This window comes from Periplaneta americana, chromosome 6, assembly GCF_040183065.1.
Source record: "Periplaneta americana isolate PAMFEO1 chromosome 6, P.americana_PAMFEO1_priV1, whole genome shotgun sequence".
In the NCBI taxonomy this organism is placed as follows: Eukaryota; Metazoa; Arthropoda; class Insecta; order Blattodea; family Blattidae; genus Periplaneta; species Periplaneta americana.
The window spans coordinates 36696963-36714369 of NC_091122.1; the positions used below are offsets into that span (position 1 = coordinate 36696963).

The window sequence follows — 17407 nt, forward strand, 5'->3', positions numbered from 1 at the left end:
CCGGATTTGTAGTTGTACACAATAGCACAAGTCATTCATACTGTTGAGTTCAGTCCTAAGGCGGTCCACAGGTGTGTCGTGGCTTTTCTAACCGTTTCAATTTAAAAAGAAGGTACGCTCATGTCCTCACCGTGCGTCATTTTGACATTCTAAAATTTACAACGCTTTCATTTGACATTTTTATTCTGCTGTAGGCTACATAACTCAGCTTCTCTATGGCTAGTTCTACGAGCCGACGCTGTTCAAATAAAATTATAATAACAAAGTCATATTATAGAGATTCGGGAGGAAATTAAACGCAGAATAAATATGGGAAATGCCTGTTATTATTCGGTTGAGAAGCTTTTATCATCCAGTCTGTTGTCAAAAAATCTGAAAGTTAGAATTTATAAAACAGTTATATTACCGGTTGTTCTGTATGATTGTGAAACTTGGACTCTCACTTTGAGAGAGGAACATAGGTTAAGGATGTTTGAAAATAAGGTGCTTAAGAAAATATTTGGGGCTAAGAGGGATGAAGTTACAGGAGAATGGAGAAAGTTACACAACACAGAACTGCATGCATTGTATTCTTCACCTGACATAATTAGGAACATAAAATCCAGACGTTTGAGATGGGCAGGGCATGTAGCACGTATGGGCGAATCCTGAAATGCATATAGAGTGTTATTTGGGAGGCCGGAGGGAAAAAGATCTTTGGGGAAGTCAAGACGTAGATGGGAGGATAGTATTAAAATGGATTTGAGGGAGGTGGGATATGATGACAGAGACTGGATTAATCTCGCTCAGGATAGGGACAATGGTCCACACCTGTGGAGTAACGGTCAGCGCGTCTGATCGCGAAACCAGGTGGCTCGGGTTCGAATCTCGGTCGGGGCAAGTTATCTGGTTGAGGTTTTCTCCGGGGTTTTCCCTCAACCCAATACGAGCAAATGCTGGGTAACTTTCGGTGTTGGACCCCGGACTCATTTCACCGGCATTATCACCGTCATATCATTCAGACGCTAAATAACCTTGATATTGATACAGCGTCGTAAAATAACCCAATAAAAAATAGAGAAAATGGCGGGCTTATGTGGGGGCCGCAATGAACCTCCGGGTTCTCTAAAACCTTAAGTATGTTGCAATTACAATATCAATAGTAAACGAAGTAGCCCACAGTCTTAAAAGAAAAAAACCGGTAAGTAGCAGCTTATTCATGTCCATTCTTACCGAAGTTGTTGGGAGGTCATTGATACCTAACCAAGTCTCCATAAGAACCACAATCGTTCAAGTAATATATTTAATTTCAGTCAACGGAATGAACTCTGTTAAAAATCCTTATGCGCAACTCACTAGGCACTTGATCAGTAATTGAGACTCGTTCAGATATGGTTTCTTGTAAATAGTTCTCTTAATCTATTACAAAATATCTCAATATATGGTAATTTCATCACTATAGAATTTTGTTATTCTAGGTTTAATTTGTAATTCAGTAAATACAAAAATATTCTTTGTTCTTAACTTCTACGATAAATTGTCTAGCTTTCATTAATCAGGTAATCTTGTCGTACTTTAATTTTTATTGTAATTGTAATTGTAAATGTAATATTAATTATAATTTTATTCTTCATATTATAGTTGTAATCTCCTGGTAGAGGGGCAGAGAAGGCCTGATAGCCTTATCTCTACCAGGTTAAAAAATAAATAAATACTAATAAATACAAATCCTAAATTATCGACTGTATTATTAGAATTTTCGTAAATATTTACGGGTCTCGAAACAAGATGGCCACAAGTTTCGGGACATTATTAACTTGCATTGGACAACACTGACACACCAAGCCTCGCAGTATACGTAGCCTACTACATTAATCATGCAGCAAATTCAGCTGGACTTTCCCAATCTCTTGCTGAAAGCGTAAGATAGTTCAAGGTTGATCATTCACAAGTCCTCATATCCATTTCCTTGTCAACGACACAGTTCCGTTAATAAGAGCCACAATTTCCTGTTATGTTTCTTTTTCTTTTGCATACCTCTTCGCCCAGAGCAAAGACAACGCAGATGAGGACCTGCAGATGGCAACCATACAGGTACACCAGTCTGGCCGCGAGTTCCGAAGAACGCAACACGATCCTGTTGCTGCTGCTGCCCCGCTGTCAAAATGTGCCAAGTAGGGGATAAACGTTAGTGCTCTGCGAGATCTTAATCAGTGACAACATCTGCACAGTGTGATTTGTAGTGTGGATTCTGCCCAACTTGTTCCTAAGGAAATCACTTCAGGTACGTCAACTTGGTCATACTTTCGAATTAGATTAATAATTACCAGATTCCAGGGACGTAATACTGAAGTTTGTGGAATGAATATTACCTGTGTGGCTGTGCTTGTCCAGTATTGCGTAATTAATTGCCTTGAGTCAGCTGGCTGCAAGACTAGGGGATCCATTTGCGGAAGTGTAATGGTGGTTCAGAATCCTTACAAAAATTAATAATAATAATAATAATAATAATAATAATGATAATAATAATAATAATAATAATAATAATAATAATAATAATAATAGTAATCTATACTAATAATAAATCTGTAGCCGAAATTTTTCTGGTAATTTTCGATTTTCCAAAAATAATTGGTCCTAACATATATAATTAACCACCCTGAAACCGAAAATCGCTTTTTTTTAATTTTTGTTTGTATGCCTGTCTGTCTGTCTATGTTCATTATCTTTTCACGCGATAATGGATGAACGGATTTCGATGAAAATTGGAATATAAATTAAGTTCGTTGTAACTTAGATTTTAGGCTATATGGCATTCAAAAAACATTACTTAAAAGGGGGGTTATAAGGGGGCCTGAATTAAATAAATCGAAATATCTCGCTTATTATTGATTTTTGTGAAAAATGTTACATAACAAAAGTATTTTTTTTAATAATTTGCAATAAGTTTTATTCCTTCAAAGATTTTGATAGGACTGATATTTAATGAGATAAATGAGTTTTAAAATTAAAATAACTGCCATCTAAGGCCGTGTAATGAATTAAAAAACAAATGACTTCGTCTATAAGGGGTATTGGACAGCAACAATCCAAAGCTATGAAAGATAGCCTACAAAGAATGTTTCTGTGTTTGTATGAAGTAATATCGGAAGCTAAATTAACCGATTTGTATAATTAATTATTATTTCACCATTGGAAAGTGTAGTTTCTCTAGATGGACATAATGCTATAATGTTATTACAGTAACTTCTGATATAATATAATATAATATAATATAATATAATATAATATAATATAATATAATATAATATAATATAATATAATATAATATAATATAACATAATATGTAATATTTTATAATATAATTTAAGTTATTTGAAGGGTTCAGAACCATAGTGGGCCAAGCGCCATTTACTGAATACGTAGAAAACAAATGTTAAAATTAAATTATTGCCATAATTCAATGGAAACCTGTAACAAGTAAAATAAAATATACACATTAAATCTAAATGATGTCAATCTTCATTAAATTATGGTTGCATATAATAAAAATTAAGAAACATGTTAAAGGAATTGTCATTGCACCAAATGAGTGTCTCTGGACCAAAATGATCGCATTTTAATTATTTGGATGCAATTTAAATTAAATGACATATTAAACGATTTATCCTTCTATCAAACATGAATGTTCCCTGGATCAAACGTCCTATTTTAATTATGTAATTACTTTATATTTATTTCTAACGGGTGCAGCGGAGCGCACGGGTACGGCTAGTAATAATAATAATAATAATAATAATAATAATAATAATAATAATAATAATAATAATAATGATTTATTTAACCTGGCAGAGTTAAGGTCATACGGCCTTCTCTAACACTCAACCAGGAGTAAAATTGCGTTACAAAAAACACTACAAATTTACGAAGTACACTACAGTTTTACACACAAAACTGAATAAGATAATAATAATAATAATAATAGTAAGTATAATAATAATAATATAATGTAAACAACAAGTAAGTAGAAATCAGACATAATACATAACATACAGAAAGAAAGGAAAAAGCATAATAAAATGTGAACAGCAGGTCAAAATAAATGAGACATAGAAAGTATAAAAAATTAAACAATTATTGATAATAATAATAATAATAATAATAATAATAATAATAATAATAATAATAATTTATTTAACCTGGCAGAGTTAAGATCATACGGCCTTCTCTAACACTCGACCAGGAGTAAAACTGCGTTACAAAAAACACTACAAATTTACAAAGTACACTGCAATTTTACACATGAAACTGAATAAGATAATAATAATAACAATAATAATAATATTAATAATAATAATAATAATATAATGTAAAAAACAAGTAAGTAGAAATCAACATAATACATAACATACAGGAAGAAAGTAAAAGCATAATAAAATATGAACGGCAGGTCAAAATACTCGTAAATGAGACATAGAAAGTATAAAAAAATAAGACAATTATTGATAATAATAATAATAATAATAATAATAATAATAATAATAATAATAATTTATTTAACCTGGCAGAGTTAAGATCATACGGCCTTCTCTAACACTCGACCAGGAGTAAAACTACTTTACAAAAAACACTACAAATTTACAAAGTACGTACACTACAATTTTACACATGAAACTGAATAAGATAATAATATAATGTAAACAACAAGTAAGTAGAAATCAACATAATACATAACATACAGAAAGAAAGGAAAAATCATAATAAAATATAAACAGCAGGTCAAAATAAATGAGACATAGAAAGTATAAAAAGTAATACAATTATTGATAATAATAACCTGGCAGAGTTAAGGTCATACGGCCTTCTCTAACACTCAACCAGGAGTAAAACTACGTTACAAAAAACACTACAAATTTACAAAGTACGTACACTACAATTTTACACATGAAACTGAATAAGATAATAATATAATGTAAACAACAAGTAAGTAGAAATCAACATAATACATAACATACAGAAAGGAAGGAAAAATCATAATAAAATATAAACAGCAGGTCAAAATAAATGAGACATAGAAAGTATAAAAAGTAATACAATTATTGATAATAATAACCTGGCAGAGTTAAGGTCATACGGCCTTCTCTAACACTCAACCAGGAGTAAAACTACGTTACAAAAAAACACTACAAATTTACAAAGTATACTACAATTTTACACACAAAACTGAATAAGATAATAATAATAATATAATGTAAACAACAAGTAAGTAGAAATCAGACATAATATGTAACATAATAATAATAATAATAATAATAATAATAATAATAATAATAATAATAATAATAATAATAATAATAATAATAATGTTTTATTTTCGCTGGCAGAGTTAAGGCCATAAGGCCTTCTCTTCCACTCAACCAGCCTTAATCAATACAATACATAAATTTAAATTACAAATATTTTCACTACACTTAAAAGGTTCTCCAGCAATAATCTTCACTACACATTTATTTAAATTTAGATAAATCTATAAGGTAAAGTAGTAACTTAATTTATGAGCTAATTTAATTCAATGAATTATAATTAATTTAATATTTGAGATAGCTAGTAAAATGATGAAAATTAATTTAATATAAGCTTACTAGGACTATGTTACAGGGAGAATATATATATTTCTATTTCTATAATGAGAATATTAATGTAATTGTCATTAGAGGTTTTGTAAATCTATTTAGAGAAATTAAAGATAATAATAATAAGAATGGACAGATGTTAGTTTCATTATAAGTAACAAATATTAATCAGCAATTCATCTGTTAAGTAAGAATTTATGTAATTTTGACCTAAATGAAGCTATTGTCCAACAACCCCTTATATCACTCGGAAGCGAGTTCCAATTTCTAGCAACTGAAACTGTATAGGATGAAGAATATAAAGATGTCTTGTGGTAGGGTATAATGAGTAAATTGTTATAATGAGATCTTGTACTTAGCTGATGATATGCGGATAAATTTTGAAAACGAGAAGCCAAATATATTGGGGTAGCGGTGCGCAGAATTTGAAACAAGAGAACAAGGGAATGCAGAGCTCGTCGATCACTTAGCCTTAGCCAAGACAGAGTTTGGGAAGACGGGGAAACATGATCATACTTACGAATATTACAAATATAACGGACGCACGCATTATGCACACGTTGTAGCCTGTTGCTCAAATTTGCATTTAGGTTACTTAATATAATATCGCAGTAGTCAAAGTGTGGCATCACGAGTGTTTGTACAAGGATTAATTTTAATTTATCAGGAAGAAAGTTCTTCAGTCGCTTTAATGAGTGAATAATGGAAAATATTTTTTTGGAAGTGTGATTCACTTGTTCATTCCATTCCAGGTGACAATCCATATAAATACCAAGGTTCTTCGCGGTCGTACTGTATGGAATAGTAGTATTATTTACAATTATCGGTGGCAAATTTTGTTTGTCACACTTCGATCTTTGATGTTCTATTAAGATTGCCTGCGATTTACTTGCATTTAAATTAACATACAGAAAGAAAGGAAAAAGCATAATAAAATATGAACAGCAGGTCAAAATAAATGAGACATAGGCTACAAAGTATAAAAAATAAGACAATTATTGATAATAATAATAATAATAATAATGAAAAATAGTAAGAGTAATAATAATAATAATAATAATAATAATAATAATAATAATAATAATAATAATAATAATAATAATAGTAATAAAATAGCGCAGTGGAAAGCATACAATGAATACAATATTTTTAGGTACACACAGTAAGTAAAATTATGATTATAATAGCTCTCGTTATCATATTATACTGTAGAAATACTATTATCGGGAAATATGAAAACAAAAAGATAAAACAAGTTAAATATCATTAGAACGTAAAACAATGTGAATACGTGGAAACATGCAATACAACACTTGTCATAATAGTTTGGCAACTCGTCATAAGATAATTTTCCAACTTGCATTTGAAAGATTTCAATGTTCGGCTGCCCTTGACTTCAGGCGGCAGAGAGTTACAGTGACGAGAGGTAGCAACAGTGAAAGATAAGAATTAGTGTGGGACGAACGAAAGTTCAATATCTGAAGGTTTATTTATTTGTAGATAATAAGGCAAAGCTACAAATACAATAGACAGTACAAAATTATAATTATATATCGATGATGTTGACCTGTGACCTCGTATGTAAAAAAAAAAGAGAAACAACATGAAATTACACTTTATTTCTTTCAAATAAATCTTCTCGAAACTTTTGAAAACACATCTTAAGTCAAGACATGGATATAAACTTCACAAGAAGAAATTTAAATATCCTCTTATGTCATACGAGGTATTTGGCGAGGTGAGGCCTAGAATTCGTCATGGATTACCTGGCATTCACCTTAAGGTGGGGGAAAACCTCGGAAAAAATCCAACCAAGTAATCAGCTCAAGCGGGGATCGAACCCGCGCCCGAGCGCAACTTCAAACCGGCAGGCAAGCGCCTTAGCCGACTGAGCCAGGCCGGTGGCTCAGTTCGATTTATTTCTGTAATTAAATAACGATGTATCTTATGCTATTCACTATAACATACGTATCTAACTCGAGTGCGGGGAGAGGAAGTAAAATTTCCATCCTTTCTGAAGGGAATTCAAAAGTAATGTTTCCAGGTCGAACAGTAGCTATATCTTTCGCGAATGTGCTTTCTCGCTCAAGAACATGGCTCTACAGTCTGGCCAAGGATCATTTCGTTACCTCGCGACAGTAAGAGGAAAGTAAAAATAATTTTTTAGTTTTTCCTCTTTTATTCTTATTTTAATACTAGCCGTACCCGTGCGCTCCGCTGCACCCGTTAGAAATAAATATAAAGTAATTACATAATTAAAATAGGGCATTTGATCCAGGGAACATTCGTTTTGATAGAAGGATATATAGTTTATTATGTTACTTAATTTAAATTGTATTAAAAAAATTATTTTAGGAAATACAGGAAACGAATGTACAGAATAGCCTATCAAGTTTTCTGTACATAAGAAGCTATTTTATTTTTACCTGTCCTCGATTCACTCAGAAGTTACTGTAATAATTATAGCATTATGTCCATCTAGAAAAACTACACTTTCCAATGGTGAATTAATAATTAATTATACAAATCGGTTAATTTAGCTTCCGATATTACTTCATACAAACACAGAAACATTCTCTGTAGGCTATGTTTCATAGCTTTCGATTGTTGTTGTCCAAGGCCCCTTATAGACGAAGTCATTTGTTTTTTATTTCATTACACCGCCTTAGATGGTGTTGTTATTGTCATTTTGAAACTAATTTATCTCATTAAATATAAGTCCTATCAAAATTTTGCATAGAATAAAACTTATAGGAAATTATTTTTAAAGAAACTTTTATTATGATATGTAATAATTTTCATGAAAATTAACGGTAATAAGGGAGATATTTCGATTTATTTCACTCAAGCCCCCTTATAACCCCCCTTTTAAATAAAATATTTTGAATGCCATATAGCCTAAATTCTAAGTTACAACGAACTTAATTTATATTCCTATTTTCATATAAATCGGTTCACTCATTATCACGTGAAAAGGTAACAAACATCCAGACAGACAGACATACATACATACATACCAACAAAAATGTCAAAAAAGTGATTTTCGGTTTCAGGGCGGTTAATTATATATGTTAGGACCAATTATTTTTGGAAAATCGAAAATTACCAGAAAAACTTCGGCTACAGATTTATTATTAGTATAGATACATCTCATACTTAAATATGAAATATAATTACGCATTGTTTTATTATAACAACTGATGTTTCTGGAAGTGCGATAGAGTGCCAGAAGTGCTACTCTCCGCATGTGCACAGTTAAAGTGTCAAAACTCTAGCTGGCTAAGATCAGGATCTGAGGTAACAATAACAGAATACAGGACGAACGCACATTGGACTCATTGGGTTTCTATGGAAGGGAGTTATGTTTCTTACTAGGTATGGAAGCCCGTACAAGCGAGAATTTATTTTGAGGTAATCGTGTGAATGAGATGCATATTGACATTTAAATATTGGAATTCGCAAAAACTTAAAAAAAGTGTATTTATAACAAAATACATGACCCTGTACAGTAGTGGCAAAAAAAAAAAAAACGGACCGACCCTTGTAGCTGATACAAAAGAATCCTGTGCTGTATATTGTGTCAAACTGTGGTAATTTCAATATGGATAGTGAAGCCAGAGGTATGTACTGCTATTTAATGTAAAAATACGCAGTTATCTTTGCCGAATAGAGGTAGAAATGTAATATTGATGCCAGATGAAAATAAAACTCTCAAGGTTTTTTCGTCTGTAAGTTTGAGGCACTGAAGGAAACAAAAGACGGTAAGAATCGAACAAATGCAATAAATTTCATTGCTACAATTAATTATACAAGACGGATGTGTTTTGTGACTAGGAAAATTTGAATCTGTGACTCTGAAATCAGCTACAAGGGTCGGTCCGGTTTTTTTGCCACTACTATACATAATAACGGGACGGCCGGGTAGCTCAGTTGGTAGAGAAACTGGCTACGGACTGGAAGGGCCGGGGTTCGATCCCGAATGATGACGGGATTTTTCTCGTTGCCAAACTTTCAAAACGGTCCCGAGGTTCACTCAGCCTCCTATAAAATTGAGTACCGGGTCTTTCCCGGGGGTAAAAGGCGGTCAAAGCGTGATGCCAACCACACCACCTCATGGAAACCATGGGGCTCTACCTCCATGGCCCCCAAGTGCCTTCATGTTATGTGACGGGGATACCTTTACCTTTTTACTGTACATAATAATACATACTACTTTCCTTAAGGCTTATACAATAATTACAATATAACAAACGAGTAAGAATAAAGACTTTAAAATTAATTTCAATAGTCCAGTCCAGATGCTCTCCTCAAAATCAAGGTTAAATTTCACGCTTGAAATTACATTCCCACAGTTTTACTTCTACACGATTCTGGTTACACACATTAATTGCCAGAACCAGTTCTTGTTACATCTGATATGTTTACAGCAAAATAAGCTGTTTTTTTCCGAACGCCAACGGGTCTAATTTTTTAAACATTGAATGAATACAGTTTATATGGACAACAATGACTCGACTTAATTTACGAGATCCGTGTCTATTTATGGAAAGATTTAACGAATTCTCTTTCTTCAATACGCATTTTTGTACCTTTATTTCTACGAGTATAAAATCTATGTTCAACTCACGTAGCTGAGCGAATGCCAAGTAAATGTTTTACATACTCGTGTCAGCTTACGAAGTGGTGTCTGTGAGTTCGAGTTCGATCCTCGGCTTGTTCTTTATGGAATTTTTGTGATGGACAAAGGAGGCATTGCAGAGGTTTTCTCGGGACAACCCCGCTTCCTTGTTTAACTTCAACACTTTACATTTCCCTATTCTTTATATCGTCTACAACAGTTAAAATTTAACTAGAGTGAAGTCCAGGTGACAGTACGGGTCTCCGATACTGATAGTTTATTTTTTATTTCTCTTGTCTAAGTAATATTTCATTTTCAGTAAAAACAAGGTTGTCAAACATTGTAATAAAATAACAATAGCTTGTTGTCTTGGTGCAGTATTTAAATTTTAGAATTTCAACATAATTAAATATTGGCGAGAGGGGAGGACCCTGACAAATGTTTGTAGGGGACCCAAATTCTTATAGGCGATTCTGCATTGCCAGTCAAGAAGAGTCGCAAATATTATTATTATTATTATTATTATTATTATTATTATTATTATTATTATTATTATTATTATTATTATTATTATTATTTATTGCTAGCTATCACAAAGCAGAGCACTATACTGTAATTCAGGTGTAGGTGTATTCATTCTTGTGTTACAGGCATGGCGGCGTGTTTATGGCTCTTTCTGACGGTAGTGCAGACTCTGACACTTTCTTGGGCTGCAGATTCATCCTGCCCTGACGTGTTCCGATACGAGGACTCGTACGGCATCATCACGGTGCCCAACCCTCTGCCATACATCGCTATCGACATAACCGTGGAGATCTACGTCACAGCATCCGTCCCATCGGTAAGTCATCACACTATAAACAGGAATCTTGGCCACTACTCTATGAAATTAAGTGAGTACGGAGTTTGTGCAATGAGTCAAAAGACTTGACGAAGAGAAGTGGCGCGTGGTGATGTACGATTCAGAAGTTACTAGAGTCGACGGCAATTCGGAAGGCGGTAGTCTGCTAGCGCTTGCGTCGAGAGAGACAGATAGAGAGAGCACAGCAGCGTACAACATTGCCATATCGTACTTCACGCGCACGTGTATTACAAATAGCGTAGGAAAGAACTTCAATTATCAAAAGACAATAATGACCTCAGCCGTTAGTTACTGTAAACATGACATCAAACATAAACTCTTTCCTTCACTAACAATATTCTTTGCACTGTTCTCAATCCCACACCACATGCTTCTGCAGTCGTTTCTTGCACGTTGGCAACGTTGCAGTCAGCATCAAGATGGCCGGCAACGTTCTGCTCGTCAACGTTTTTAAAATAATTATACACCTTAAACAATATTTTCCGCGCCTGCCTGTGCAATATTTGTCTTTTTACAGTCTCTTCTTCCATTTATTTATGTTACACATACACAGTAAATGTTAGTTTTACTTATTCAGTGTATTGAAACACTCACACATGAACAAACGAACTTGGGAAGTACTTGTTACAGACTGATTCCGATTGATTCTACTGTACAAGCTTGTGACGTCACATACTAAAAATGCTACGGCGCATATAGTAGCCGACCGCCTTCCGAACTGCCGTCTAGTCTACTCCCGCATCAAGGTCAACAACCACAGTACACAAATAAAAGAATGATTTCAAGAGCAAGGCTGTGTTGTGTATTACAAAAGAATAAACACAGTCTTGCTGTAAACTTTTAACTTAAAATGTTACTCTTTCACAAGCACTACTTTTACTGAAATGTTTTAGCCTATATTACAACAATCTCTGATGTAAAATTTTTACTTAAAATGTTACTGTATCAGAGGCACTACTTTTGGAAGCAATGAATGAAGTTTTTCAGAAAGGTTTTTCGCAATTCCGTGTGTTTCAGGTGTCAAAGCACCAATAACATTTTAAACTAAGGACAAGAACTCTTGCAGTAGAGAACAGTGTGCTTCCATTTTTGTTATTGTTTCACATAGACTGTCTTACTTGGTATAAAACAAATGAGCTGAGAATAATGCCGCGTTTTCACAGGGAGTGATTCATTCATTACTCATTATGCCTCGAAAAATTGCTGAATATTCCACTTTCTGTATCATAAAAGAAAATATGCATCACAATATATCCAGAATTATCTGACATTCGCTTTACGGTTGCGGAAAACCTCGGAGAAATCCAAACCAGATAATCAGCTTAAGCGGGAATCGAACTCACGCTCGAACGTAGCCCCGGATCTGCAGGCAAACATGCTACCGCCTGAGCGACGCCGGTGGCCTATGTGGACATGAATCCAGCAACTGCTGGTATAGAGCGTTCGGAGTTAAAGTTGCTTTTTTAGTTGATTATTTTACGACGCTTTATCAACTGCTATGGCTGTATAGCGTCTGAGTGAAGTGAAGATAATAATGATGGCGAGATGAGTCCAGGATCCAGCACCGAAAGTTTTTACTCTTAATGGGTTGAGGGAAAACCCCGGAAAAACCTCAACCAAGTAACCTGTCCCAACTAGAATTTGAACTCCGGCCCGATCGTTTTCACGATCAGGTAAGCTAACCGTTACTTCACTGCGGTGGACACTCTGAGTTAAAGAAAATTTCATTTGGTATATATGCGTCCTCTTAGCGGATATCTACGCTCTTGTCCACGCCTGTGGAGTAACGGTCAGCACGTCTAGCCACGAAACCAGGTGGCCCGGCTTCGATTCCCGGTCGAGGCAAGTTACCTGGTTGAGGTTTTTTCCGGGGTTTTCTCTCAACCCAATATGAGCAAATGCTGGGTAACTTTCGGTGTTGGACCCCGGACTCATTTCACCGGCATGATCATCTTCATCTCATTCAGACGCTAAATAACCAAAACTGTTGATAAAGCGTCGTAAAATAACCTAATAAAATATAAAAAAATCTACGCTCTTTGTAATATAACTGAAATAAGTTATTTACGTATTTTCTAACGTTTATAAAATAATAGAAGTAAATTTATTCAATTTTTTTCGAGTACTTGAAATACAAATAAATAGAGCTAGGATTTAGATGAAATTGCATCTTTTTTCTAGTAAGCCAGAAACATAGCTGCTTTAGTATTTATATGTTATGTGATAAACTGAGTGTTTCAAGACATATTTGTTAGGTCATTTTTTTTTTCATTTTTTGCCTGTTTCAACTCATAAGAGCATCTTTTGTTTTATTCGGTCATTTTTTTTAGGCATTTTCATTTAATTTTGGCCATAAATCCCCATTATTAATGTAAAATAATGTTTATTTTCTTTGATATTTTCTTTACATATTTTGTCCATTAATACTCATTGTTTTGTATGATATTTTAATAGTTTTTCTACACAAATATTGTCATTTTAACGTAGTACACCCCAAGTACTGAATCAGTCCAATCACCCCTTCAATATAGACTCCTCTACACCTGCTAATTCAGGATAAGAGTGGCCTTGTGGTAGACTACACGGAAACTAAAAGTAAAGTAAATCCATGGCGCTACAGCCCATGAAGGGCCAAGACCGACCAGCCGACTGCCGACCTCATGTCCACATGCCGACCAGAAGTGAATATCATACATGGAAACTACATCAAGTAAAATAATTAATTAAAGTGTAGTACTTAGAAAAAAATATGTAAAATTTAATTTAATTACTAATCTAAATATTAAGTTGTACAAAACCTCTTTTTCTACTAAGCCAATTATGTAAGATAAATTGTTACGGCATTTTTAAGAGCATTTTTGAAATATTTTTAGGTCATAAATGCATTGAGGACATTTTTTCATAATTTATAGGTCATCAAAATCCTAGCCCTACAAATATACTAATATATGTCTACTTATAAGCAATATAGAGCTTTTATATTTGAAGCAATGCTTCGTTGAAGTATTTAGATTTACTTCTGTTATTTTATATACGTTAGAAAATACGTAGTTATATTACAATGACGGGAGGATATTCGCTAAGAAGATGAAAGCAAAATAATCCAGCAAATTTTCAGAGCGAATAGCTCATGTTGTATGTAGCATAAAAGTGGAATACCATATTGGTGGAAAGTTCATAGTTTTCTCAGAAAAAAAGTCCCCCCCCCCCAAATATTTAACATCCTCTTATTCGGTAACTATTGCGAGTAGGATCGTGATTTTTGTTCATATCGATGGAAAATCTAATGAAGAATCATTTATCCCTCTGACGTATTTCAATAGCGTGGACGGTTTTCGTGTAAATTTAATTAAAAAACCCCTAATTACAAGCCACTGAACGATGTGAGCAGATTGCAACGTAGTAGCGAGAGAGGGATGTTCGCGTACAAAGTCAGATCTAAGTTCGTTGACCTCTACAACTGTATTGCGAGACGAAAGAAGACTGTTAGCGGCGATGTTGCCAGACTGCTGAAACTTCAAACTTAATTTTCTAATTAACCGTGCATTTAATCACGAAACGTAATATAAGTTTCCTATTCCTTTAAGTGTACTTATCGTCCCTTTCAATCAGGAAGGTTATTTCACTGCCAACCTGTACAGTAAAATCCCGATTATCCGTCACCCTATTAACCGATTTGTGGATTATCCGACTGTTTTTCTCCCTCGCAGAAAAAAATGTTAAGTACTGTACATTATATTAATTCGAATTTTTTCTACAGAGAGTTCTTTATAAACCCTTACCATTATGCATTATGGCCTGCTCTTCGAGTGGCCGCATTGTTTAACTACAATAGAACCTCTATCATCCATGGTAATGAAGGGGATGGACTGAACGGTTGATCGAAAAAATCGGATAATCCGTACCATGAAAGATTTTGTTATTTCCTGCATGGTCTTGTATTTAACTCGCTATGTAGTGGATCAGAAGTTCACAAATTTAAGTCTGGTTGTCAATTACGGGTTTTTTAAGGGCCAAGGAAGCCCTTTGTAATGACTGTCTCAGGAAAGATAGGAATAAAGGGGTCTCATGTTGTAGATTTATTGTCGGACCATCGGATCTATGCCCCTTCAGCGCTGTCGTCGTTCTTGGAAAAGTTAACGCCTCTACTCACCCCATTCCACCCGTTTCTCTCCCACTACGCCAAACAGCAGGCCACGAACCTTGCCGAATAGGGATGTTGCCAAACTTACGTCAAACAGTGCTATGTCTCTTGAATATTACTTATAATACTGTAAGGTTAATTATTACTTATTCATAATTTAATTTAAGTAGGTCTAATGACGCTGATTGACTTATGCAAAATGCTATTACTTGCTTAATAATATTTCTTTCACCACTCCGTGCTACAGTATTCATGTTGAGTTGACAACACTGGACTGCAAGTGCAAATAAAGTGTCCCGCAAGAAGGCTCAACATTGTGAGTAGTGGGGGAGAGAAAGAGAGAGGGGTAGAAAAGAGAGAAATAGGAATACAGGGAGAGAAATGAATTGCCGAGGCTGAAAAGGAATTAAGGTTCAGTTCGCATATCTTACGGGGGCACAGATCCGATGGTCGGACTATACATAATTTTTTACACTTTATCCTTGTTTTTTTTATTAAATCGCGCAGTTGTAACTCCAATCTCGTATTCTGATGCGAGATGAGCCACAGTTTCTCTTTCTCAAACCATTCAAATTATTTCTATTTTTTTCGATACTCAGCACAACACGTTTTTTGTTAACACCCGTGGAAGACATATTTCATATACAAGTTATATTATAGAACGGCACTTTGAATAGTAGACAATGTTTTGTAACGATAAAGGCTTGTAATAACACTCTCTAGCAAAAACATATGTAGAACCTATTTGTACAAAAGAGTATTCATGTAAATGATTTATTTCTGAAGAAAAAAAATAACGAGAAATAGACAGTCGGATAATCCGCCAATCGGTTAATAGGGTGACGGATAATCAGGGTTCTACTGTATATGCAAAAGTCTTCAACAAGTGTCAAAAGAAAACATGTTGTACTACGGAAAAAAGTGCAAGTAATTGAGTGGTTAGGGAAAAGAGAAAATGTGGTTTACCTCACCTCACAATACGAGATATAAATTACAACTGTGCGCGATTTATGCTAATGAAAAACAAAACATAAACTGTATAACATTTGTAAATCTACAACATGAGACCTCTACTATTATGGTACTATCTTTCTACAGACTGTCGTCATAAGGAGTTTCCTTGGCCATTAAAAACCCTTCGTTGAAAACCAGACTTAAGTACAATAATAGTAATATCCGTTACAAGAGCGGTATGTTGAAGTTTTCATGTTCGAGGAAAAGTTTGAAAAAGCGAAACGTAGTTGAGCTTTTTTAATTTCCGAGAATTGAAAGAAAACATACCGCTCGTGTATCGTACATTATTTTGTGCGAAGATCGTTTATTACATACCCGAAAGAGGAATTTCTAATTAGTTGCAATGAAATCTCCATTTTGGTTTCTGTTCAATGACGGCAAATTTGCAAAACAAAAATATCTATCTTCAACATTGTTGCTTTAAAATGGTTTCTGTGTTTACTATACTCCAGCAAGCCGTGATATACCTCTGTCTTTTTTTCCCCCAGTCCATAAATGCGAACTTAAAACAAACGGTAAGGTTATGTAATGATTTATTTTTCATTTTAATATTTTAACAATATTATTTATATAACATATTGCAGCAATAACATCGGCATCTGGAATCTTGTTGATTTTTTCACGGCTTCCTTAAAGTTACTTGCATCACGAATCCAGTAACTTTAGTGGAGTTGTAGAGTTTACTTAATTTTTTGCAAATATTTAAAAACAATAATTAACAGTGCAATTTAGGTGAAATTTCAGTGGTAAGTTTCCAATTTATAATTATTACTATATTGAACGTCTCTAAAAATAATATGTTAGAAGCCTAAAGCAGTAAATTAATATGTCACTTAAGCGGTAAGAAGAGGGAAATTGTTATGTGTGTTAGGTTGGGAATACTGAATGTGGAATTTTAGACTTAACGCGGATTGGTTTTGTGCGGAAACCAAGCAAATACGCACGATCTGGCACAAATAATGTTTTAATAACTTACTTATCGAGAAATCAAACATGAATTGTAAAAAAAAAACTGACTTAAATTAGTGAACTTCTGATCCACTACCTAGCGTATTAAAAGAAAATATTATGGAGGAAATTACGAAAATATTATGCACTTAGTTTATGAAAACTTTTTATGGTACGGATTATCCGATTTTTTCGATTAACAGTTCACT

At 33.9% G+C, this 17407-nt stretch overlaps 1 protein-coding gene across 1 annotated transcript in view; it reads left to right on the plus strand.

Annotated features, from left to right (window-relative positions):
* Positions 1 to 2123: 2123 nt before the first annotated feature.
* The window catches only part of LOC138701210 (serine protease gd-like), a 34417-nt gene continuing 19133 nt past the window's right edge, over positions 2124 to 17407 (plus strand). Inside the window, exons 1-2 of the mRNA XM_069827870.1 lie at positions 2124 to 2263; positions 10881 to 11071. Coding sequence (XP_069683971.1) covers positions 10883 to 11071 — 189 coding nt within the window. The 5' untranslated portion in view covers positions 2124 to 2263; positions 10881 to 10882. The remainder of the gene's footprint in view (positions 2264 to 10880; positions 11072 to 17407) is intronic.